The 23,246-nt window shown below is 38.0% G+C and overlaps 4 protein-coding genes across 28 annotated transcripts in view; 3 read left to right on the forward strand and 1 right to left on the reverse strand.

Moving 5' to 3' along the window:
• sytl2a (synaptotagmin-like 2a) overlaps nucleotides 1–11,222 on the forward strand; it is a 44,531-nt gene extending 33,309 nt beyond the window's left edge. For 4 of the 6 annotated variants that reach the window (XM_015341341.2, XM_015341340.2, XM_015341343.2 and 1 more), the window contains 12 exons: nucleotides 962–1,066; nucleotides 1,905–1,958; nucleotides 2,327–2,374; nucleotides 3,731–3,825; nucleotides 4,690–4,809; nucleotides 5,752–5,921; nucleotides 6,569–6,671; nucleotides 7,334–7,495; nucleotides 7,885–7,963; nucleotides 8,303–8,402; nucleotides 9,396–9,601; nucleotides 10,474–11,222. In XM_015341341.2, the coding sequence (XP_015196827.2) occupies nucleotides 962–1,066; nucleotides 1,905–1,958; nucleotides 2,327–2,374; nucleotides 3,731–3,825; nucleotides 4,690–4,809; nucleotides 5,752–5,921; nucleotides 6,569–6,671; nucleotides 7,334–7,495; nucleotides 7,885–7,963; nucleotides 8,303–8,402; nucleotides 9,396–9,601; nucleotides 10,474–10,622 (1,391 nt within the window). In that variant the 3' untranslated portion in view covers nucleotides 10,623–11,222. The remainder of the gene's footprint in view (nucleotides 1–961; nucleotides 1,067–1,904; nucleotides 1,959–2,326; nucleotides 2,375–3,730; nucleotides 3,826–4,689; nucleotides 4,810–5,751; nucleotides 5,922–6,568; nucleotides 6,672–7,333; nucleotides 7,496–7,884; nucleotides 7,964–8,302; nucleotides 8,403–9,395; nucleotides 9,602–10,473) is intronic. The other 2 variants (XM_015341344.2, XM_015341342.2) reach the window with 2 other exon arrangements.
• Nucleotides 11,223–11,889: 667 nt separating this feature from the next.
• Nucleotides 11,890–14,949, forward strand: crebzf (CREB/ATF bZIP transcription factor). The gene is made up of 4 exons (XM_069190045.1): nucleotides 11,890–12,005; nucleotides 12,419–13,315; nucleotides 13,505–13,577; nucleotides 14,188–14,949. Exons 2-4 carry the CDS (start codon nucleotides 12,660–12,662, stop codon nucleotides 14,266–14,268), a joined length of 810 nt encoding a protein of 269 aa, XP_069046146.1. The 5' UTR covers nucleotides 11,890–12,005; nucleotides 12,419–12,659; the 3' UTR covers nucleotides 14,269–14,949.
• A 1,370-nt stretch (nucleotides 14,950–16,319) lies between these two features.
• tmem126a (transmembrane protein 126A) lies at nucleotides 16,320–18,502 on the reverse strand. 2 transcript variants are annotated; one of them, XM_069190044.1, is made up of 5 exons: nucleotides 18,320–18,502; nucleotides 17,830–17,950; nucleotides 17,360–17,553; nucleotides 17,134–17,248; nucleotides 16,320–16,836 (listed from the first exon to the last, which is right to left on the reverse strand). In XM_069190044.1, exons 2-5 carry the CDS (start codon nucleotides 17,940–17,942, stop codon nucleotides 16,641–16,643), a joined length of 618 nt encoding a protein of 205 aa, XP_069046145.1. In that variant the 5' UTR covers nucleotides 17,943–17,950; nucleotides 18,320–18,502; the 3' UTR covers nucleotides 16,320–16,640. The 2 variants fall into 2 exon arrangements, with proteins under 2 accessions (XP_069046145.1, XP_006628123.1); XM_006628060.3 differs by having other exon boundaries at nucleotides 18,364–18,501.
• Nucleotides 18,503–18,530: 28 nt separating this feature from the next.
• The window catches only part of dlg2 (discs, large homolog 2 (Drosophila)), a 276,018-nt gene continuing 271,302 nt past the window's right edge, over nucleotides 18,531–23,246 (forward strand). For 7 of the 19 annotated variants that reach the window (XM_069190015.1, XM_069190026.1, XM_069190027.1 and 4 more), the window contains exon 1: nucleotides 18,648–20,363. In XM_069190015.1, the coding sequence (XP_069046116.1) occupies nucleotides 20,345–20,363 (19 nt within the window). In that variant the 5' untranslated portion in view covers nucleotides 18,648–20,344. The other 12 variants (XM_069190014.1, XM_069190020.1, XM_069190017.1 and 9 more) reach the window with 4 other exon arrangements.

A 23,246-nucleotide genomic window follows, 5' to 3' on the forward strand; every position in this document is an offset into this window, starting at 1 on the left:
TATTTTGAATACATTTTGGTTATTTTTTTTAATCTGAAAGTTCCAGTTTGTTAATACTGCTTGTATTAACATTCAGAATCATTTCACAAATATACCAACTCCTTTGTAGGTTGTGGGGAACATTTGTGGACTCTTAATAGCATGACGAGAGGTTGTCTTCACTGATTTGTTGGTTTTAAGAGGGTATTTCTGGTTTTGGGCTTGCTTAGGGTCTTGGGAAAGTGATTTTAAATGATTTTTGAAAACAAAATGTATGGACATGTAGATTCAGCTCTGTTCCAATAAATAATACGTTTATTTTTGTTTTAAATAATAAAAAATAGTGGTATTAGCTATTAATATTGTAAAATCTGTATTTTAAAAAACTTTAAAAAGTGCTTCAGGACAGCCTAGATTAACATGCTGAACAAACTCCTGGGATCCCAGAAATAAGTCACAACATGTGAACAACATCAATGTGATACTGGTCTGGGTATTTCAGTTTTTTCCCACCTCCAATTGCTGCGTAGGTTAATTTGTATCTTTAAATTATTTTTTGTGTGTCCTGTGGTTGACTGGCCTTCTGTCTACATGTCCAGGACAGGCTCTGGGTTGATGTTAATCCTACCAGGAATAAGGCTTTCTGTTATGAACGGCCTGTCTGCATCCACTGATCCATGCATTGTGGTGAAAACCTGTGATATTACAGAGCATCAATTTTAAGTATTGACTTTAAGTTCTTTTTGATTGTTGTAGAAGGTCTGCTTCCTTATCCATTAAGTGGGATCATTTCAGACGTTTGTACACCATTTACTCTCATACAAATGACCAAATGCTTGGCTACCAAAATGACTTAACAGGAACTAATCATTAATGTTGGTTATATTGTTCTTTAATACTGATTGGTATTGGAGACTCTTGAGGATACAGTATGTGTGGGTATTTCATGTTTGCAGAGTTCATGCCTTTTAATTTGTGGCAGGTAATGATGAAGACCAAAACCCCATTACGAGGGCCTTGAGACGAAGTTCTACAAGGCCTGTTTCGTCTGCAAAAAGTCTTGAGGACATTACAGCACTACCATCAAGTGAGCACAACCTCTCTTCTTTGACCTCATGCCTACAGTGAACCTGTGTTACACTGGGATGAGTGAATTGTCCACACTTTATATTGATGTAACAGGTTATACTCCGTATAAACATTGCTCATGAAAACCAGCTTCCAAATCTCTTACAAGTATTTCTCAAGGGAGAGTGTGAGGGAAATGAAATCTTAAACAGTTATGGCCCATCTGTGACTTTTGTTTTTTTTTTCAGTTATTGCAATATCATTGAGCACGCTGAGGTATGCTGTTGGTGAAATATTGTGATGGATGAATCACCAGTGTGTAATGCATTTCAGATAAATTTATTCTAATAGGCCTTTAAGCAAATGGTTTTTGTGAAGCCAGTGAGAGAGAGGGACATGTATACAGCTGATGCTGTGTATACTGTATACATACATGCAAGTATGTTTAATTTATAACTATTTGATAAGTATTAAACACTGGGGACTATTCATGGGTGATTTCTGCTGTTAAAGTGGTACACAACCTTTAGATATAGTCTTCCTTAATTACCATTTCCAGTCTTTATCCTTAGCAGCTGTGGGAGCTGGCAGATGAAATGAAGTCTAAAACAACAGGAGCTCAGAGACATGTCTGTCCTGTGCTGATGAGCCCACTTTTAGCTGAGAAATTGCCTGATTTACGAGGCTATTTTGTGATGTACATTTTCTTTTATATGTAAAATACAGTATTTGCTTATGTGCATTAGTCTTCCTCTCACTGGTATCAATTTGTTTTCTTTGATTTGTGTGTGTGAAAAGAGATTGCTCTTGGAAATGCAGATGTTTGAATAATAACCAGCTCCATTTTCCCCAAGCAGAAGAGAGAAGCAAAAATACATCAAGAGATGAATTAGTTCTAAGTGTGGAAAATGGTAAATATTCTTCTTATTTTTCCTAAACCTTTTTCCAGCTTCTGCATTCCGTGCATGTACATTGCAGAGAATATTTGCCTACTATCAAATCCTGTCTTTGTGAACATCAGTGACAATATCTTTTTATTAAAAAAAAGTATTCTATACATCTGAAATGTTCTTCATTCTTTTCAGTGACATTTACTTAATGTAGATTATGTGATAAATAATAACTTCTTAAGATTTTCCACAAATGTTTTTTTTAATTCAGTTTATGATACATATTTCATAGCTTTTTTTACAAAGGGAATTCCAGTGATGCTTAATTATGAATGTGCATATTTTCGCTCATTGTATTTTTCTAATGTGAGATTTACACATTCAAACAGACCAGGTTTCAGAGCTTGAGCAAAGTCCAAAAGAAATTGTTCCAAGATGTAAGTAAGAAAGTACTGTTCTGGACAAACAACCACTAATGCATTTAACCAAAATAAGCCCGTCTTAACTAATCATTTTCCGCATGTATAGGAACCCCCAAGCTCTCCCTTCACCTGTGCAAATGTTTAATATAGTCCAGACCTATTTAACAAATATTGATAGGTCCAACCATAGGTACCCAACAATATCTGTTTAAATTTTAGGTGTTGTTCTTTCATAGTATCAACTTTAGGCAGATACAGAGTGATTGTTGCATGATTCTTGTTCTGTGTAAATATTTCTTTTTGAAGCTTTTATTAAAAGTTGATTTAATTGTCCGGTGATTCTTTGACCTTTGTGTCTTACCATATTCTTTATGTATCTCACTGTGGTTTAGCTCCCTAATATTTACCACATGCCAGACCTGCATTTGAAAATGTGAATGTGCTGTAGGATGCGCTGAAGACAGTAGTCGATTTGTGGTTTGGCTGGGCAGCATTGTGACATACCTGTAAAATGAAAGTGAATTGAACATGACCGCAGTCATGTTCTGCGTCCACCCTTCAACAGTCAAAAAATATAAACCATACACTATTCTAACACAGTCTGAGATAAAGAGTAGTACATGTTCTTTATTTCATTTTTATTCCCGTTTTCATGTGCAGATCTGGTATTATACCTAAAGCTCACTAGAAATCTATAAAATACAAGTGTTATTATCTGAAATCTAACAATAATGAATAATGATTTAACTCATTCTACTCCCCTGCGGCAGCTAAATTCTCTTTATGCATTAATTCTATGTTAAGCTACAGTAAATTTGTTGCACTGTATTTTCTGTTTCTGTCAGGAAAGCTCTACAAACAGCAAACAGCAGTTTTCTGAAGGTTCTGGGCAGCTCATAAAAATTAATTGATAATGTTATTACTTTATCTGCAGTATGGATTATATGTTATGGATTTATTAAAAAATAAATCTATACGTCGATGTTTTAATATGTAAATTAAGTTCCGGTCTGTGGTGTTCCATTTATCTGTAGACTGAAAATAGTAGAGAATCCTTTTTAATTCAATTTTAAGATGACAGAGAACTGTAAGTGAATGCCATATCAAAAATGTCTACACTTTCAGAAAATATATGCTGTAGATTAGCAAGAAAGGGTTTGAACATGTATAGCATTATTAAAGTTCAAAGACTTTCATCTGTTTTTGTTAAATAGTAGAAATGGATATAATATTAGGACAACTGTGGTTTTTAATTGTGCCATTAGATGATGTAACCCTTTGAGTGTCTTTATTTGACTGGAACAAGAGCTTCTGACTGCAGTAAAAAAGGTCTAAATAGTGTGCACACACACCTGCTATGCTATCATTTAGTTTCCACAGTGCCATCCACCCCAACTTCAAAGTTTTCGGACAGTGAGAAGATAAAGAAAATGAGCAGATCAGTACCTGCTTTCCTGCAGCAAGAGGTGGGTTAGTTGTCAGTAACAAAAATTTAAGTCTATAACGTGTTTGCTAGCGGGCAATGAATATTAAAAATTAGTTCTTCTTTTAAAATAATTTAGAATAGAACCCTAGTGGCTTAGTTTTACAAAATGATAATATTTTTGTTCTGGGTTTTCTTAAACACAGACTTTGTTTATTTTTGGTGTCTCTTATTTTAAGTAATGAGCTCTGTAGTGAAAGCTGATTACTAGCTTCACAGAATACTTCTTCGGATGGGATTATTTTTTGTTGTTTTCAAAGACCCTTACTCTTGGCCCCCTGAAAGTCAATGGCATACCTACTGGCTTTTAAAGTCTTAAATTTCAGTTCATGCAATCAGTGGTGAGATGAAGGAGGTTCGACAATGAATTTTGGATAAATCGAGCTATTCAGTCAGGGCAGAGACTGTGTTCCAGGTTGCTGGATAAATCCCCTGAAGAGAAAGTTGCTCTGATACAGGTTTGCATCCGTAAAGGCACAGGACTATGTTAGGTTAATAGAAAAATTAAAATACAGTTTTTCACTAACAGTGCTTCACATGCTAAGGGTATGTTGGGTTTTTTTTCTCAGCACTTCTAATATTTGCTTTGTTATGTTTTTTAATTCCTTTGATTTTTTTTTCTTCTTTCATGTGCAGTACATGACTGTTACATGATCACGTACACATCTTAATATTACATGCTGTAATGTAATAAGACACAATCACATCAGATCCGTTTTATTTTAACCTAAGTTGCAAAGCATAACCATTCTAACCCACAAAGCAGGATGTTGTTGCCTTATTAACCCTAGAGCAAATGACGGCCTGTGTCTCACCCAGCTCTTGTTGTTTGTGCGCTGTCTTATAGAGCGATGGCAGAGACACTGACTCCACCTCAGAGAACAGTTTCCACATTGGCAGACAAAGGAAGATTGGCAGCTCTCTAACCAATCTTAGCAACTCTTCTGGCATGGCATCAATGTCCTCTGTATGTTGACCCAACCAACCCCAAGCTTCTACTCATTGTAACTTAGCTAAAGCACAGAATTTTAATAAGCTAACATGGTTTTATTATTTATACAAACTTGTTTTTTAATTACAAAAATGCAGCAAATAGTGGCTTTCTGACATAGGATGTTTGCTCTTCTCCAGCTTATGTATGTACAGTATGCATGTATGTCATGTCAGTTAACAATTGTATTTATAACTCCCTAATGTTTCTCATTCAGGCATTGAATTCCTCCAGGCAGTGTGTATGAAATTACTCTACCTGTCTATAGCGCTTAACACAACTCTTAAGCTGTTTGCTGTAGCTTTCTTTGTCTACTTCTTTTGTCCCTCTATATTACAAACATACTTACGTAAAAGAAAGGAACCATTATTTTTGTCGGCGAAATTTAACTGTGTTTTCTCAGGTGTTCCTGCACCCAACTTTTTATCCAGACTTTCAGTTGGTGTAAGGATTACAATAATTTTCTGAACTGCTGTGATTACATTGGTGTACAGACAAAATGAAGAAATAAAAGCAGGGAATACACTGTATGTTTACATACACTGTATGGAAATCTGGCTTTCCTGAATTTATTGAAGTAATTTCTCACGTCTCCACCTGGTCTGCTGTGTATTAGGGGTGTATCTCCTAGGTGAGGGCTGCACTTCACCTGTGATGTTTCCCTTCTGTATACCAAGTGTTTTGGGATCCTTTGGGCTGAAAAGCTCTACACAAATGAAAGGGTGTAGTTTGCAAATAAAATACTTCCTTTGGAAAAACTATTCTGAGACCATGAGGATTAAAGCCAATGGATTAAAGAGCAGTGAGGAACTTCACTTTTTGCCAAAATGACCAGAAACGTCTGTTGCACACCCCAGTCAGGCTTTCGGCTGCCTAAATCAAAATAAACTTGAAACTTTCTTTCTCACAAACGGAAAGGTCAGCGGAAGTGTCATGAGTATCTATAGCGGGGATTTCGGCAATGTGGATGTCACAGGGAACATTCAGTTCGCCATCGACTACGTGGAGCAGCTGAATGAGCTTCACATCTTTGTGGTCCAGTGCAAAGACCTGGCAGCTGCTGACCCCAAAAAGAATCGCTCAGACCCGTGAGTACCACGTTGAGTAGCTCTGGACCGGCCAAAATGAAAAAATACGGTTCCTACGAACAGAGAATATCAAGCTGTTTAAATCAAGTTTTTTTTTTCCCAGTGGATGTTTTGTTCTGTCACAAGCATCAGGAGCAATTTGCAATATGCACCATTCTTGGGCGGAGTGGTGGCTCTGTGGCTCAGGATCTGCGCCTGTGGCTGGAAGGTTGCCGGTTCAAATCCCGTGGCCGGCAGAGGAATCCTACTCCGTTGGGCCCCTGAGCAAGGCCCTTAACCCTAACTGCTCCAGGGGCGCCGTACAATGGCAGACCCTGCGCTCTGACCCCAAGCTTCTCTCCCTGTCTGTGTCTCCATGGGGAAAAGCTGGGGTATCCGAAAAGACGCATTCCTAATGCAAGAAATTGTATAGGGCTAATAAAGAATCATTATCATTATCTTTCTGGTCTCTCATTCTAGACATGGTTTGAATAGATCTGAACGATTTTGTGTTTTGGGGGGGATATCTTCCATTCTTCAGCAGTCAAATGCTAGTCTTTGAAATTAGCACCTGAACTAGATTTGATAAGCGATGTAAAATCTGTATTTCTGTGCCATTGCAATGTCCAAATATGTTGTTTTGAGGAAAACTGTTTTTTTTATTCCAGGTATGTTAAAAGTTATCTTTTACCTGATAAAGCAAAGATGGGTAAAAGGAAGACTTCAGTGAAGAAGAAGACTTTGAATCCGACCTACAATGAGATCCTCAGGGTAAGATAATCAAGCCTTGGCTTTTGAGAAATTATATTGAATAGAACTGTGTTACTGGTTTTATGTTCTACAGACCTTTGCACCATCAGAAGAACAAAACCCATTTCATAGCACAGCCACATGTAGTGAATGTATATGTTCAACAGTAGGAAAAGATTTAGATCAAAATATGACTAACCTGAAAAAATGTGTTTAGGAAAAGCTCTAAACCTTGATTTCATTATGTGCTTTCTAAAGCTACGGACTTTGTGCAGAGGTTTGGCAAGCTTTGGGGGCATTTAGGTGGCCCTAGATAGTAGTTAGTGAAGCCGAAGATCAGTAGTCATCATGAGAGGAAGCTTCTTCTCAGCAGTGGTGATTCCTGTTTTAACACACAGTAGACAGGCATACAAACTGTGGGCCATGCAGTTGGCCATACTAAAGAGTTCACGTCAAGCATGTTAGCTCCAGTGTAATGGTACAGTACCTCATTACTGCTGAATTTGAGGAAAAGCATAACTGTAAAGGGATACAAAACTAGGATTGTGGCAACATTGGTAGTAAAATTGGACTATAATTAAGCACAATTAGTAGCTTCACTTTACATTTTGCTTTAAATAGACAAAATGAGTGTGTCTATGAAAAATAGTGCATTTCTGAACATAATTTATTGCTATTTTCAGTATAAAATCAGCAAGGAGACTCTCAAGACTCAGACCCTGAACCTCTCAGTTTGGCACAATGACACTTTCGGCCGTAACAGCTTCCTGGGTGAGGTGGACCTGGACTTGTCCAAGTGGGACTGGAGCAACACGCAACTGAACTTCTTCCCCCTTAAGCCGAGGGTAAGGCCTCGACCTTCAGGGGCAGATTGCACCGGCTCCAGTATCTTTCATTGTTAGATCATTTTAGATAAGCTTTGTAATTGTTGGCTCTACAGGACAAAATGTTTTTAGAAAATTTGTGAAAATTCAAAAACTCAAGTATGAGTGATCAAGAAAGACCTTCCACTCATTTGAAAAGGCCATTATTTTGAAGTCCTAATTTTCTCATACCTTGCTGTCAGGTAGTCCTAAACCTGAAGTCATATGGACCATTGAAGAGTTTCTATATATTATCATGTGATGGACCTTTTTTAGAAATTTAGAAAACAAAGAGTAGAACCAATCACCTCAGTGTAATAGGTGTGTTTCAAAGGCATTTTTTTTAGAATAACTCTGGTTTCCTTGTGCAGACTCCCTCAGGCCTCCAGTTTACAGACTACAGAGGAGAGATGAGATTAGCCCTGCGCTTTCTTCCTCAGATCTCACAAAGTAAGCAGCTAGATCCAGTTTACAGATCCTTTAGTTTGCACCTGTCTGTTTAAATTAGCAGTGATGATAGATGAGGAGATAGAACAAAGTTAAAGTTTTAGGGCGAAGAGCATGCGGGTTTTGTGATGTGGGATAAGTAGTATCATTCAGTAAAGCATCCCAGCTTTTCTGAAGATCTGACTTAAAACTAGAAAATTGTAAAAAGTTGGGAGGGGGCAGGATCTTTCAGTTTTGTTTCAGTGAACAGTTTTGTTTGATAAAGTGTCACTAAAGTCAGAATTCTTCCAATGTTAATCTTGTATAATATTCTTGTGTTTGATACTGAGTTTTGTTGCTCAGGCAAAAATACACCGAATACTGGAGAGGTGCACATCTGGGTGAAGGACTGCAAGAGTCTGCCTGCAATCAGGGGGACAGCTATCGACCCGTTTGTAAAATGGTATATCCTCATGAACGTTTCCGCAGTTGTGTTCACATACAGACTTGCACAGTCATTATAATTTTTATAACTGTCTAGCGCAACTGTTAGAGGCTAGACCGGACACTGTCAGTATCAGCTGTCCGTAACTATCTCCTTCCACTTTAGCTGGTAAAAGCCTAATTCAACTGCTAACTAAGCCAACCAGATCAATATCACTCTCTTTAAAGACCTTCAGTTGTTGGGGATTTCATTGCTCATATAAAAACTGGGGGACTACGACCCTCAACCATTTGTGCACCACTGAATTTTAAGGGCTCAAGTGATGATTCAAATATTTAATATTATTAATATTAGTACTGTGCAGAAGCAATGATATATGCACATTCTTAAAAGTCTTCAGAAACATTTAGATTAGAACATTAAGAATCAATTCAGCTGTTAAAGTCAGTATGAGAGTAAAGAAAATAGGATTTGTAGTTAAATCAAATATATTGCAGTGTAGCTCTTGATATCATGCTGTTTTTGTACCTTATACTGTATATCACGAGTTGTCCTTACTCATTCCCAGTCCTGTCCACAAGAGGGTGCTAGCATGTGGCTTTCTAGACTATTGACAGAGAAAAGATTTTAACAGTCAAACTGGTGCTTGAGATTAATCCAAAGAAAATTCACTTCCTGTGAAAATAAAACATTTTAGAGTTGTGAGCTAAATCCAGAAAGAAAATAAAATATGAACATTTCAATGAGTACCAGAAGTTGAAAGGCATGAGAATATACATTCAGTCTGCCTATACAGTAGATGAACATATACATGTGCTACAGTATATAGACAGTACATACTCTGTACTGTGCCTTACTCTGTTACACTTTCTGCCGACTCCCATGTGTTTGCTGCTCATCCTCCCTTTTTCCTTGCCGGATTTCTCTTCACATACCCTTCTGCTCCTGCCGCACTGCCCTTGTCTTTCCGACTGGCTCTGTCTCTTACTCTGCCTTCGCCTGCTTCCCCAGCTCGGTGCTGCCAGACACCAGCAGGAAGAGCCGCCAGAAGACCCGCGTCCTGAAGAAGACGGCGAACCCCGTTTTCAACCACACCATGGTGTATGATGGCTTCCGGGTCGAGGACCTGCGGGAAGCCTGCGTGGAGCTCACCGTCTGGGACCACGACCGGCTCGCCAACCATTTTCTGGGAGGACTGAGGCTTGGCCTCGGCACAGGTGGGAATACGGAATTATTACTACACCAATCGTAGCTGTAATCGTCTGTTGTTTCCCTCCATGACATAAGCTGCTTCTGTCGCACTTCGTACAAAATGACAAGTCAAGCAGCTAAACAGCATTTCAGATTTATGTGGTGCTTTCTTGAATCCATGAAAGCTTTGAATTGGGACGCAAGTGAAAGAAATCGAAGCAGTTTCTTTGGTAGGAAAGGATCACTACCAAACCCGAATGACAGCACGTTGAGAAAGTATTAAAACAGGGGGTGCTCTGAGACCTTTGCAGAAGTTACAACACACTTCCTTCCCATAAATACCTGTTGGTGAATAATACAGTGGTATTTCAAGTATGAGGCATGAGGGAAATCATGAGGCTGCTTTGCATTTGGCAGTGAAAGCAGCACAACGCTGAGCTTGACAAGAGACCATTGCTAGTGCATTAGCTGACTTCACTGATTCAATAAAACAATTGCTGTCTCTGTAATGCTGCTTTCAGTTAGTGGTTAAGTTGGGATTTCAGTGTCCCTATACTGCATTTTAGTCTCCCTGTATAACATTCTTCTTCCTATACAGCATTTGAATCACCTGTACAGCATTTTGTTTTCCCTGTTTAGTGTTTTGGCTGTCCTCCTCAATATTTTGATTCCCCATTTATAAGGTATCTTTTGTTGTCTCTGAGGCAATTTTTTGGGATTCCATACAATGCTTTGTTCTCTCTTTTTTAAAGTATTTATTGTAAGCATCAGTTAGGTGTTAGGTGTAAGCAATTTGTTCAAAGAGTACAAGGTTAGTTTGAGCTCCTTATTGGCAAACGACAGTGGATACACTAGTGACCTCTGCTCCAAATGCTTATCAAAACCTCTTTCTCTTCAGGGAAAAGTTATGGAGCTGTGGTGGACTGGATGGACTCGAACACAGATGAAGCAACTTTGTGGGAGCGAATGATAGACTCTCCTAACGAATGGGTTGAGGATGTGTTACCTTTGAGAATGTTAATGATGGCCAAAAGTTCTTGGAAATAAACAGAAGATTGAGTGAATGACTTCTCTATCAAAGATCTTGACTTCTGGATGTCAAATCAGTGAGAATCACGTTGTTTCTTGGGTGAAGAACAGATTCCTGATTCTGTGATAAGAAAACTCAATGTAACAAAACAAACAATAAACTAAAATGTATTATATTAATTAATCTAAAATACCTAACTAAGACATTACAGGTTGTCTGAAATATGAAAGTGTTTTATGATTTTTGTTTTACCAAAAAATAAGTGTTGTAAGCCAGGATATGGCTTTACTGGTAATGTGTACACCTGTTTTATGCCTTATTTGTTAGTCTGAAGACTTTTAATCTGGACTAAAATGTATGGAAGGCAAAAAAAAAAGATAACCAAAATTTGCAAACTATCAGTGATTTTAAGATGTAAGATCACTTTTTTGTACCATATGTTCCAAAACATTTCCAAGACATCCATTTCTTGTTCAGTTTATTGTGTTTTTTAATTTCCCACTTGAACAGCCTCTGCATATTTTTATAGTATTGTAACAATTAAAACATGCCCATTACCCCTGGCTTTTACTTTGCACTCACTTTGCAATAAAGTGTCAAACGTACTACGGCATAAATTGTACTCTGTTGTTTATTGCTTCAGTTATGAATGGATGCTTCATATTGCATACAGTGTTTTAACTTTTTGCTCTGAATTAAATTCAGATGAAGTGTAATTGAGACGTAAGGGGTTGTTTATGCTTTTTAGTGCTGTTTAATGCTCAGAGCAACCCCTAACGAAAATGGCAAAAACACAAACAGCACTGCAAACCTTATAAAAAAAGAAGAGTCCCAGCAATTAAACCATTAAGTGATCATGTTGTATTGTGCTGTGCAGTACCAAACGATGTAACCTGCGAAGTAATATTATCTGCTCAGCCATAACTGAATAATTGAGTCTTTTAAAAAATGACGATTTAGTAGTTACCTAGTGGCACAATTTGACTGGATTCTAAGGTAGGGGACTCCTACTATGAAATGAACACATGCATAATTACATTTATTACAGAGCGCTCTGTATTGTAACAGCATTAACAGCGTTACATATTCATTTACAGCACAATAAGTGTATCTTAGGTCTCACTATTCCAGGACTGGCGAGTTTTCAGATTTCAGAAATACACCATAGTAGGCATTACGAACCTCGGCTAAAACACCATTTTTAAAGGTGGGGGGAAATTGCGTCTCTGCGTCACAGACCTCGCGAGACTACAAGTCTTTCATCCGTGATATCTGCGTCGCCATTTTCTCTTACGTTTTCTCTTCGTTGTAAGTTTGTGGGAGAGGAGCGGGTTGCTGTCGGCGAAAGGAAAACAAGTAGACCATAACGCCCCGTCGTCGGTGTTATTCCAAGAGAAGAGGTAACACCTTCAATAACTTTATCATCTTTCCGAGACGGGCAACTTCACGACAAAAAAAAAACTTTTTCCATCTGCATGAACTGAAATGCGCTGTGTCATCTGCTGTTTGTTGACCTAATTTGGAAACACTGCGGTTAGTCCGGACAGTATACTGCAGTAAAAAAAAATCCGCTTTTTCGCCGATTCAGATTCATTTTTTCAGCCGATCAGACTGTTGCTAGGTTTTGAAATTGTGCACCACAGACTGGAGTTCTTGGAAGTGATCATTTTGGGGTAGGCCAAATCGATCCAGGCCTCCTAAGTCTGCAACTCTAAATAATGCGACACGGAGGACGCAGAAGAAATACTAAAACTTTTAAAAATAATAGTTCGGTCGACGGAACTAAACAGTCTTCGACTGATTTATTCTCCAGTTGTGACCGGACAGAACGGCAGAAATTGGATCCTGCCCAGAGTAAAACTGAGACGTTGGAGGCGCAAGATGGTAAACTAACCAGAAAAGGGAGGTCAAATGCCGCCATCAAGTCTCCAGCTCGTAATGCTGGCATTTGTGAACCTGTTGAAGTGACCGAGAGCGCGTACAGCTTTTCCAGTAAGGGGTCCTCGCCGGAGAGCGAGGATCTGTCGGCCTTAGAATTTGACGATTTCTTCAACATGAGCGACCCGAGTTGGAAATTTGAGAGAGAGGCTGTCTCTCCTCTTTTCGAAATGGGCTTGGACGGATTTCCAGATCTGGCGAGCTGCTTATCGGCGGACAGGGGTCCGGATCAGCTGTCCGGGTGGCTGCCAGACGGAGACCCGTCGGCAGGTGGCGCTGTGCGTGGCCGGCTGCCCCCCGTGGGTGGTGTTCAGGCCCCCCCGCCGAAAGAATGGAGCCCCGGCAAGATCAACAAGAATGCGATCGCGGCACGGCTGAATCGTCAGAAAAAGAAAGAGTACGTAAGTGGTTTGGAGAGCAGGGTGAACTCTCTAGCGACGGAAAACAAGGATCTGAAAGAGGAGAACTCGCACCTGAACAAAAGAGTCGAGGAGCTGGAAGACGAGACGAGGTACCTGAGAGCTGTGCTGGCCAACGAGAGCGTGTTAGCCCAGCTCTTATCCAGGCTCACGGGTGTGAATGGCATGAAATTGTCTACCTCGCTTTTCCAGGAGTCCAGAAAAGACGAACACGACTACGCCCTGCCAAGGAAGAGGGTGAAGGTGGAAGAGAGAGAGACCTCGGGGGGCGTCTGTCTACACGTGGATAAGAACCACGTCTCGGTGGAATTTTGCACGAAATGTGCAGAAAGTGCAAGCGCGTCGTTCAAAATGTAGGGTCAAGTACTTTCAGTTTTCTTTTCAAAAGCTGTCCGGAGACTGAACTTTAAACACTGTAATCTGCACGTCATTTTGGCTTAGTTTTGTAGATCTCAAAGTATGTACAACAACGTCCAGAACTGAGCATGCAGTTAATATTGTAAAGTTTTCTCATTACAAGTTACTGCTAAACCTGTTGACAGTTTTCTTCTAGGTGATTGTTGTGCCATGCTGGGTTGGTGGGTTACAGAACAGCCATGCCTCCATGACTCCATGGTAAGGATCACGTACTGGAAGATATTGTTAAAGGAAAATGTAATATATGAATTTAAATTGTGCTTGATACCTTTTTCTATGGATTATGTTAACACAAAATCAGTTTATACAGGGACAGAAATTATCAGTTTTCTTTTTGCCCGGATATGGGAGATTGTAGGGATAAAAAACTAGTTTCTTTTGAGGTTATTTGTGGGGATTAAAATTGATATAATTTATTTGGCAGTGAGTCTGGCAGCATGAGATCACTGCTAATTTCAGTCCCTACGTGCATTTGTATGTGAATATTGTAAATGTTGTAAAATGTTGAATATTCTGACAAAATAATTAGTTAATACAGTTTTTGGCTATCATTTAATGCAACAAAATATGTTTATTATGAATAAAATGAGGTGAGGTTTCACAAAGAGTTTTGTATTGTTTTGGTATTGCATTTAACGTGATACAAACCCCCTGCTGTATTGGGGAATTATGTGGCAAAGTTAAGTTTATGCATATTTTTGTTTTAAGTTAAATGTTAAATATTTGGAGAAGATATACTCTTTGTGAAACATCCCTTTTTTTCAAAGAATATTTTCATTTAGCATCCTTATTTTTCTTTATGCTAAAGTGGATTCTGCTGTGGGGGAAGCTGAAGAAACGGGACCAGCTGCTGGCATCTTGTCCTGGTTTTTGTTTAAAGGTAGTATAAGAAAAGGTGTAAGTTTCTGCAGCATTTGCTGGCATCTCAGCACAAGGAGTGGTTGAAAATTCAGCGAGATGGGCTATGTGACGTAAGGAGTGCCATTGAAAGTTTATACCATTAACAAAGAGATGACCAATTAGCAGGTTAATGCCTGACAGTCCCCCATACGACACATATGAACTGATACAGCTGTAAAACAGTTTACAGGTGTTACTTCAGTTGGTACTTGAAAATATGAAAAAGGCTTATATGCTGGCAACATGGTTTAATATTGAGTAAGTCTGAGCTGTGCTTACAGTGGCACTTTTATTATCTTAGCGTAGGACGTGTGAAACTACTGCTTAAGGTGAAGGTGTAGTGGAAGGTCTATGCATCTGTGCCTCTACTATAAGGTCCAGCCTAACCATGCTAGGGGAAGAGCAGTGTGCCCAGTTCACACTTAGAATACTCTGTAAAATGTTAAATATAAACAAGACACTGACGGTGTATGTAAACTTGAAAATACATTGGATCAGGGGATTTAGATTAATAATTTAAAGTGATTTCAGGTAAATATACCACATGCCATCAAAACCTTTTCTGATTTTTACTTTGGTATTGATTTCTGTAAAATTGTTGATAATGTTAGAAATGTATTTTGTTTGAATCAACATTTAAGAATTCTACAATAAAGCTCAAAATGATTCATTTAATGGTCCATGAGTTATTTACTAATGAGTAGGTTAATTGCCTTTACTGTAAATACCTTAGGGTCAATTCAGCTCTGTACTGTTCTTTCCTTGCACAGTTTCTGGTGCTTGAATTAATGCATCTCTTTTTCTCTTTTCAAACAGCAAGCATTGTCGACAAAACTTCTAGTCTTTTCCTTCAACATAAAGGATAAAATGGTACAAGGGTAATTGTTAAAGGAATTCATTGGTATTCGGATGATCAAATCACCTGAATTCTGTTGGAAGCCTCATGTTATCGGTTTGGCCAATCCGGTGAAATGGATTGTGGGATTAAGAACATAAAAGATGGGCTGCCAATCTAGCTTCTTAGGTTGATGTTGCTTGTTTGATCTGATTAACACATTCTTTCATTTGCTATTCTACAATATTATAAAATTGTAGTCTTACCACCTGGTATGAAAACTACCCTTGTAAATTCTTAAAAGAAGATGAAGACAAAGTATGCACAGCCCACAATTAGTCATATATTGTCAAGGATCAAAGCATAACACTTTGGCTGCAGAGCCTTCTTCAGGTGCCAAACCATATAATGTCTACTCGGTATGTTCTGCTAGAACCAATACCAAAATTATGTAAATTCTTTAGATGTATTGAGCTGTAGATAGTTTGTATGGGGCATCTACACTTTATAGTAACCACACAGATAAGAAATCTTAAAAGCTACATCCTTAGCCAAATAGGAATGGATTATAAGTGGGCAGTGCAATTCTTCATCCATCTTCACTCTGCTTTTTCTCGTGAGGGTCGTGGTTGCAGCAAGTACATAAACCCAGACTTCCCTGTCCACCAAAAACAGATTCCAGTTCCTCCTGGGGGAATTCTTAATCCAGTGTCCATTAATGTACCTATTAATTTCATTGCCCATTTGATTTGTGAACCCTCTATTTTGAGGATTTTACAAATGATAAGATTCTTCTCATGAGATAGTGCCATGATAACAGTGCATATATCTAATTTCTAATGGCATAGTAGTAGGTGTATTAAGGGTTGGGATGCATCTGTTACTTGGGTTTTGCAGGGCATTTGAGGTAAAGCATTTTTAGTTCTATACTGTACAGATAAAACTGTTGAAAGTGTTTTGATGGTTCTGTGCAGTTATTAAAATGTAAGTCTGGGAATTACATAACATTTTGTGAAGTACTTGGGTGATTGATCTTACCTATAGAAAACTACTTATGGAAAAATGTCTGGTATGACGTGCTGTTGTCTTGAACTCCCATCTGAGAATTAAACTAGTGGTTTTAGCAACTTAAGAGATCTTGTTTAATAGTAGGTTGGAGGAATAATGGTTTAAATAACATTACACAATAATAACCACTAACCAAATAATTTTTTTTTTTGTTTAATCAGCCTTGACTCCTAAATTGAAACAAATACATTGATTCCATCACAAACCAGGAAAAGATTTCCAAAAGGAAGTTTTAATGTGACCATGTTTAATTTCACAATACACATCTGAAGGCCACATTATAAAATTAATAGTACTTGATTTTGCAATAAATGCACCTTGTTGAACATGAGCGTTTTAGAACTTGAAAAATGTTCGTGCTTCTGTATAGAGGTAAATGAGAGATTTGATTAAGGGAACACTGACCATACCAAAATGATTCTGGCAGCAGTATTCCGTTTACTTTTTAGATGGTTTTCTTACTCCATTTCCTCTCTATCTGAAGCAGGCAGCTTAAGCATTTTTATATAGATATCATGATGCCGTGAGCTCATGTAAGTGCCGAAAAGTGCTTGAAGAATTAGCACAAAGCTCATTTTCCTTAAGATCGGTTGTGTAACTGTGATCCAGAAACGCAATACATTTCCCTTTTCTGGCATTGGAGTAGTGGAGTACCTGTGGGTGAAAGAAATTAAATTGGAACATCAAACATCATGGGAGGAACATTTCACTTTAACTTGGCAGAATTTTTTTAAGTGGGTAGTGGTCCAACTACTAAGTTCTGAATATAACCGTAACCTCTCTACAACATCAAAACCATGTTAGCTAAGTGTTGGTCAATTCATTAGGTGGGGCACAGCAGTTTTCACTATAAACATTTTAAGCCCGTCACATGTTGGACATATTTCAATGCTGCAAAGCTTTATGGAAATAAAGTAATGTGAACATAAACATGATTTGTGGGGCTCTTACCTTACTGCAAGGCCTGCGTTTACTGGTAAGGCTAACAAAATTGGATAAAGGCCACCTGCAACAGCACCAACCAGTCCACCTCTGACCAGAACACACACAGAACAGTTCAAGTCCCCTGAAAACCGAAATAAGAATAAATTATCTGAAACACAACAACATTTCATATATAACTGGTTTCATTTTGATTTTGTGATATAAAATATTTTCTTTGCAACGATTTACTAACCTGACAGTAGAGGATTCGCTATTGCACCTTGGTAAAGTGCTACTGTAGTCAGAAACGGAAGTACTGCCATGGGTAAACTTGAAGTGAATCGGCCTTGAGAGACATTCAATATTCGCCGGAAAAAACTGTTGGCTATCAGTCCCGAAAACGCTCCATTTATCCCCAGGTAGATCGGACCATATGCAAAGAATTTCCTGCAAATTGAGATAGAAGATTAACTTAGTTTCACTAAAAGATCGTTAAAATTGCTTGTGAATTTTCATGGCAGTTATCGTCTCTTTTTTTATTGTTGACCTAAAACAACACTCTTCGGTATTAAATTTGTAGTCTTGAGTATAAAGTATAATCAACGCTATTTTAGTAATCCTAGACAAATCTTACCGCAGAGCCGAGCATGATCAAATGTCAATTTACATTAATCAATAAACTGTAAAAAGTAGTTTTGAGATAAAACACATTCGAGTGCTTACCTGTCTGTTTCTGGAAGTTGTTCAAACCTCTTCAAAAGAAGATCTACAACAGCAGTTTTAGAGGGTGCGTTTTCCATCATATCGTTTAGTGGAGAGATTGTGTTCTCGGACATCTTGCTTTCTACATATAGAGAAACAAATAATTAACATCATCAGCATCACAATGAAATATTCCATTACTGAATAATGAAACGGTCACCGTTTCCACGTTTCCCAAGCGTACTATAAGCAATACTGATCATTTTAATTACTCTGAAGATTTCGTGCTGTAAATATATGTTACAAAAATCGAATACATACTTGCAACATGTAACTTTAGGTCAACTGTGTCGATAACTTAATAATGCTAATATCAACGAAACTTTAGGTTTTTAAATATACACTTTTTGCGTCAGATAATACTACTGTATTAAATCGGTTAACCGAATTCTCAAGACAACTAGAATGTTATGACCTTGGAAAACCCCTGAATGTCCAAAAAAATACAAACCTAGGTTTGGGTTTTAAGCCTGTTAAAGAAGATGATCGCCTTACCGCAGCACTGCACTTATCGCATTCTTTTATTCGCCGCTTCTGTAATCTGGAGTTCAATATAAAATCATCAGTGATCATTCGCCTATCTCTACGGGGGCAGCCATCTTGCACCACGTGAGACACAAATTCAACTTTCAACTTCACACTAAGGAAATGCTTTCCCGTTTTCCCATTGGTCAAGACACCCTCAGTCCTGCAAAAACGTCTCCTTCTATTGGATAGCATTCCGTCAATCAAAGTGGATAGTAACCATCCGTTTCGTTGCTAAGGTGAGTGTGCTGCTGCTGCTCCGTAGATTTAACAGGGAAGTAACGGGAATAGGATGTAACGAAAGTCGATACGGCATTATTTTAGATTTTAAATCACTGGCGGAAAAATGCAAAAGCAATATTTTTGAATGTACAAAATAGCACCATATAAATGCACAGCCATGCGTTTTTCCTGATAAACTTGCAAGGATTTTCCGATAGGCGTCGCAATCAGTGGAGATTATGTTGTGCGAGAAAGAAGATACTGAAAATGCTGTTGCCCGAGTTATTATCGTAATTTCAGCGACCAGGGTCTTTACCTAATGTAGATGGTGTTTTTATATATTGACAAGCTGGTTATGAGACATCTGTCAGTTTACAAAAGACCTACGATTCGAAATAACGTAGCAACCAGTCAGTTATTACAGTTCGCAAGCCTCAAAGAAAGATAATTCTTTACCATAGACTGTAAATAAACAGTTGCATAGTTGCTGCACTTTATAACTGCTATTTTTGTGATCTAAACTAATATTTGTTTCCATCGAAAGTATTTTAACCATTATTCCAGCTCTTAACATAGGTAAATATATTTTAAACATCTTGTTACTGGAATGTGTAGGCTACTACTGCATCCTAGACTGAACCAAAAGTGGATACTACAGACAATGTGAAGAATTTTTAAACGTGTTTACACTGGTTGCATGGACATTAAAATTGCAACTGAATCTGTATTTCGATGATCACCTGGACACTTAAACAACACGAAGAGTGAAAAGATATTTTTACGCTTCATGAAACAAATATTATTGTACGCATAAGTAATTCGCGTCATTTTTTTGGACACTGCGTTGTTCTTAACTTCTGAGTATATTACTGTGCCTTTAATGTTTGTTGAGACTGTGATTGGTTTTCTTTTATAAACCCTCTGTTCATCACATGGGAGGATCACTGACATCATGCCAGCGGGCGGCTAGTGATTAACAAGGAGGAAAGTGATTGGAACTCGGGAGATCTTACCGGAGAACAGCGTGAAACAAGAAAAGTTTCCCCTGAATTTAGAGGTTGAAGAGTTGGCATAGTTGTTTTCAACGTTTGTTCTTCCTGTAACTGTAAGCCAAAGCAATCGCTGTTGAAAATCTCTGGATTGATATCTTCTGAGAAGAAGAGAAAAAAAAAACATTCACAACACCCATGCTAACCTGTTCTGCCTGGGAATACCATACCGCGCTTTCCCTCAAAGGATGAACCGTGTCTACACCGCCGATTACTAAGGGGGGAGGGAAAAGACACCTGTGTGCGGGCGTGCATTTTGTGCTTTTCCTGTATTTTGACACTTGAGGGATATTTGGGAATAAAAATGGACTTCGCAACAGTGGGGATCTATATAAGACTGTAAAACGAACTGACGCGCCAACCGTCATATTTGCATCAAACAGAATAAACTCTGCAAAAGCCAAGCCTTGCATGTTGGTACAGTATATGTCACCTATTGTCTTGCGCAGTCATCCGCTCTGCCGCTGGAGTCGGTCATACACCTTGTGCCAGTGGATGACAGCTTTCGATTGAGTTCCGCCTGCTGCTTCATTTCTGACACAGAACTCTCACCAGTAACGCTGTTGAACACAGTTTACATATTTGCCCGGGAACTTTTTATACATCATTGTATCTAAAAGGGGGGAAAACTCATAGGATTACCATCTTGAGCACTTTGGGGGTGAGGAAAAAAAATAAGGATGCCAGTTAGAAAGAAAGGTGAGTGATCTGCAAGCTCAAAGCACTGGTTGTCTTTCTTCATGACCAATTTCAAGTGAAATCATGCACATTTCATACACATTAGCATGATTTAGTCAAGGTCCGCACATTGCCACTCCATTCACCTGAATAATCCATTCATTCTGCATCTGTGGCCGAGCACGGTTTATCGGGACCAACTGGTACCTGCGCTGATCACTTACAAATAAACAGGCCAAATGGAAGCTTTGCATCAGAATACTGTTCTGATACTTTAGTTACAACCAATATACATGTATGTAATTTTGGTTAAAGATTCCACCTAGAAGTAAACGTTTGAAGCTTCATTTCAAAACTAACCTAAAGCTATCGTATTGCATTTTTATATATAATATTTTCTAACACGCATTTTAACAATGCTGTTGTTGTTGCTGTTGAAACAAACTGCTTTCTAAACATGTGCTGCTCATAGCCATTTACAAACTAAGGATATTTAAGATTATAAGATTAAATGCTTAAAAAGGAGTCTTGTCTGCAGCACTGAAGAAGTTATAGAGCTCATGGATATTTCCATAGTTGGCATTAACAGAAGCAAAGCTGTTGTTACCTCATGTTAACACAGTGTTGTTATTATAATCATTCTGGTCATAATATTACCCCATGTAAGTTTTCTTGATATAGCCTGTACAGCTCTACATTTGTTTTAAAGGCAGAAAACGTTACCTGATCTTTTATCACTCAGGCAGTTTCTTGCACATTTCTTGAAATAGTGTTTTTAACACAGCAAGCATTAATCCTTAATCATTAAGCATCAACCTTTTTATTTTGAGATCTACTTTTTTCCTTGTCTTTTCATTCAAATCGAACAGTTGCAGAGTAGTGTGCAGAATGTAGCCTACAACTCTTGAGACTATTCCGCCAGCCACCAGAAATCGACGACAGAGATTTTCAAATTCTTTCCACAAGCGTTTTCTTATCCTTTCCACATTACTTGGCCAGGCTCTCTGCCCATTAAATCTCTCGCCGGACTGCCCCTGGTCAGAAACAAATTGTAAAACTTTTAGAAAAGTTAAATGAGTCTATTTCTTCAGCAAATTATTTAAGTAATGTTCACGCACTTTAGTAATGCATCGGTTAGGCCTGCCCTTTCTGACAGTTGTTCTTTCAGTTCATGATCATGATCATGCCAATGAACAATGCACGGTACTATATTTGGTTTTACTGCTTAGATTACTGCAAACGTGTCTAAGCATGTGTCTATAAAATAATCTTATCCAAAAGAAAGAGCCACTTAGCAATAATTTACCCTATAATACTTAAATCTGTATTTATGGTATTCAGAACTACTATATACTATACAGTATATGGTATATTATACATAGTATAGCTGGTGCATGCTTTGGTAAACACAACTTGCCAGCCATAGCAGTTGGATAACAAAGCCTCAGTAGTTTATTTTTTTAAATGCCTAAGGATTTGACTCTAACAGCAAATCACTTCTCTGCAAATGTGCATGGCCTTGAATTGGATTTTGAAACAAGTTTGTAGCTTTAAATAACGTTGGAGATTTTTCCTTAATAAACTTTTCCCCCTAACTTTTGTTACATTAAAGAATGAACATGACCTTCTGTTTTGTGTCAGTAAATATGAAACATTTTTGTATTCACATTAATATATGTGTGGCACAGCTTTGCTCATTTAACCTTCAAGATTTGTGGATGTGGAATGTTCCTTAGAGCATGTGAATCTTATATTATATATAATATTAATATTTGACAGCTGTAAGGCTGAGATCCATATGGAAATAGATGTAAAGTGTGGGTTACCCACATGTAACCCTAAATGATCTCAGGCCCTCCTTCAATAATTATATGTTCCTTAAGGAAATCTGTGTCAACTTTTTTTTTATATTTGAAATCATGCATTCTTTGAAATCTGCACAGCAATTTAGGCCCATAGCTTTAACATTGATATGAGACTGGAAATACTGAAATGATGAAATCTTTTGTTAACACATTCTTCCCATGAAACATTCTTCATTTAAAAATAAGCAATCTATCTTTTCTAACTGTTTCTCCTTTCTTGCTCAAGGTAGATTTAAATCCCTTTGACATCATTTGACATTTTTCATCTAATCAAAATAATACATAATCCTGCATATACCCTTACTTTTCAATAATTCTGATTGCTGATATAGAAATGTAAACAACATTTCATTAAGATTAGTATGAGCATTGATGGAGGGAATGCAATAGAAAGTACAGTGTCATAGAGAAGAAGAATTTGCACTTGATAAATACAATTACTACTACATGTCTTCATTGTACCATCAGATGCAAAAGTACTTTGACCTGCGTAAGGTGAATTATGACATTATGCAAAATAAACACATTCAGCTTACTGAAACAAAAGTATTGATAAAATCAGTGCCACCATCATTCACAGTCCTTGGATCAGATCACACTAATGATGCCAGCCAGTACCTCCGTGTGTCATCCCAATCTGAAACTGGGCGCTTATTGTGTGTGACAAGTGGACATGTGATCCAAGTGCAACATTTCTGCATCGCAGCAAAGAGCCTCTCAAGTGATCTGTTGACATACAGCTCATTGTATATCAGCTTTCATATAAATACACATCCTTGCATTTACAACTTCTCATTTGCCAAATTCAATTAAACTGCAATCCATATCATTTTCAAAATGCAAATACACAGATGCACAAAACAAATGCAGGTCTTAAATTTGATGGATTTTGTTTCATACAGATCAAAGCATGATGATGAGATTAAGTATTTGGCTCTTTGAGAAATTGCATGACTTGGGCTCAGTGTTTTGTTATCTCAGGGAATGATGTTGCTTAACCAACCTGCCGCTCTTCGTTTGAAATATAAATAACATTATA

This window comes from Lepisosteus oculatus, chromosome 5, assembly GCF_040954835.1.
Source record: "Lepisosteus oculatus isolate fLepOcu1 chromosome 5, fLepOcu1.hap2, whole genome shotgun sequence".
Lineage (NCBI taxonomy): Eukaryota > Metazoa > Chordata > Actinopteri > Semionotiformes > Lepisosteidae > Lepisosteus > Lepisosteus oculatus.